Genomic DNA, 1,694 nt, shown 5'->3' with positions numbered 1-1,694 from the left:
GGGGGGGTCGGGGGAGCTCACCATGACCAGCTCCCCCCAGCTCCCAGGGCCTTTTGCTCTTGTTCTCTCTGCAGACACCGAGTCGCCGGGTCACAGCACCGCGCTGGCCACGCTCCGGCCCCACGGCCCCTGCCTCAGCCTCGCCCTCATCCCCCTCCCCCTCCTGTGGCTCTGACCCCCCCTGCACTCTTGGGGGGACTGTCTCCTTGCTGCAAAGTTGGGGATTTTTGGACTTTGTCCCCCCCAAACCCTCCAAGCAGCCGACCCCACGCCGTGGGTTGTGGGGCGGGCGCCTTCACCCCAGCTCAGTCCCCCGGCTCAGCTGCTCCACCTGCCGGTCCCCAGAGCGCCCAGGCCGAGGTGCCGGAGCCCAGGAGGTGCCGGTCCCAGAGACGCCCCGTGCTGGCGTTCAGCTGGAGGAGGAGAGGCTGGCTGGGCGGTAAGAAGGGGTGCCCGGGTGGAGGGCAGGTACCGGGGATGTTAGCAAGGCCAGGGTGCCTGGGACTGGCCGGGAGCTGGGGTGCAGTGTCTCCAGGGGGTGCAGGGAGGAGCTGGGGGGCTCACGGTGGGAGGTTGGGGGGGGGCTGGTGCTGGTATGCTGTGGGGATGAAGGGAGCCCTGGATAGACCTGCCCCCCATCTGCTCCATCTTCAGGAGAGGTGATTTGCCGGGTGGGGGGCGGGTTCCCAGGCAGGCTCCCCCTTGGTGCTGATTTCTGGGCCCGGGCTCCTAGCTCAGCGCTCAGTCCCTGGGCACCGTGCCCACCCTCCTGCTTCAGCCCGGCGTGCTCCCCTGATGGGCTCTCTCCCTCCCCAGGGCCCTTCTCCGTCGTCCCCGCTGCTGCTGGTCAGACACCCGCCTCCATCCTGGCCTCATTGGCCCCTCCTGGTGGTCGGGGCTCTGTGCACCTGTGAAATGGGCCTTTGCTGATGGACGACTCCCAGAGACTCCAGCAGGAGGGACCCTGCCGGGGGGGCTGTCGCCGGGGGGGGCCTCCTCCTCGCCTGGCACGTTCCCAAAGGCCCCATGGGGAGTCGGAGGATCCTGTTGGCTCTGGCCCTGCAGGGTGCGGCCCTGGACAGCACCCAGGAGTTGGGGCCCCCCCCTCCACTGGCAGGGCTGGACGCTCTCCCCCGGAGCCCCTCACACCTCGGGCCCTGGTGCTGGGCGCCCTCGTGGTAAAGCCCCTCGCTCTGGCGAGGCTGATCTGTCTTCTGTGAAGACGCCCCTCTGGGCCGTGTACAGTTCATATTTTTGTATCTGTGTTAGCGACTGAGCCAACCAATAAAGCGTTTGCAAGACACCGGCGGCTCCGCTGGCCCCGATACCGCCAGCCCCTGAGGCTGCAGCCGGGCCACATGCCGGGCGCTGCCCCCCTCGCTGTAGGGTGGCTCTCAGAAGAGCTGGTGCTGGTCCGTACTATGCCCATCCGTGTGCCGCCTGGCCCCTGCTCTCCCCCCAGGCCCTGCCCAGTGGCTCACAGGGGTTGGGTCCCATGCGGCTGGCTCGGGGTGACTCTGCCCCGATCTCAGGGGGCACATCCCTCCCACGTGCATCGCCCATGCGCTGTGCCTCAGCCTGCCGGGCAGCAGGTCCCTGGGAGAGGCCTGTGGGTCTGGAGTGAGGGGTGGGGGGAGCCCCGTGTGGGATCGTGGGGGGCCCTCCCCTGGCCTTGGCGTTGCTCCCACAATCCC

General features: G+C 68.9%; 1 protein-coding gene across 1 annotated transcript in view; it reads left to right on the top strand.

Moving 5' to 3' along the window:
- EFNA4 (ephrin A4) overlaps positions 1 to 1,303 on the top strand; it is a gene marked incomplete in the record, with an annotated part of 9,346 nt that extends 8,043 nt beyond the window's left edge. Inside the window, 2 exon segments of the mRNA XM_034792693.1 lie at positions 75 to 439; positions 817 to 1,303. Of these exon segments, the coding sequence (XP_034648584.1) occupies positions 75 to 175 (101 nt within the window).
- Between the last annotated feature and the right edge of the window lie 391 nt (positions 1,304 to 1,694).

Source organism: Trachemys scripta, chromosome 16, assembly GCF_013100865.1.
Source record: "Trachemys scripta elegans isolate TJP31775 chromosome 16, CAS_Tse_1.0, whole genome shotgun sequence".
In the NCBI taxonomy this organism is placed as follows: Eukaryota; Metazoa; Chordata; order Testudines; family Emydidae; genus Trachemys; species Trachemys scripta.
The sequence above is the reverse complement of the archived record's forward strand: the minus strand, read 5'-3'. Positions and strand labels throughout refer to the sequence as shown.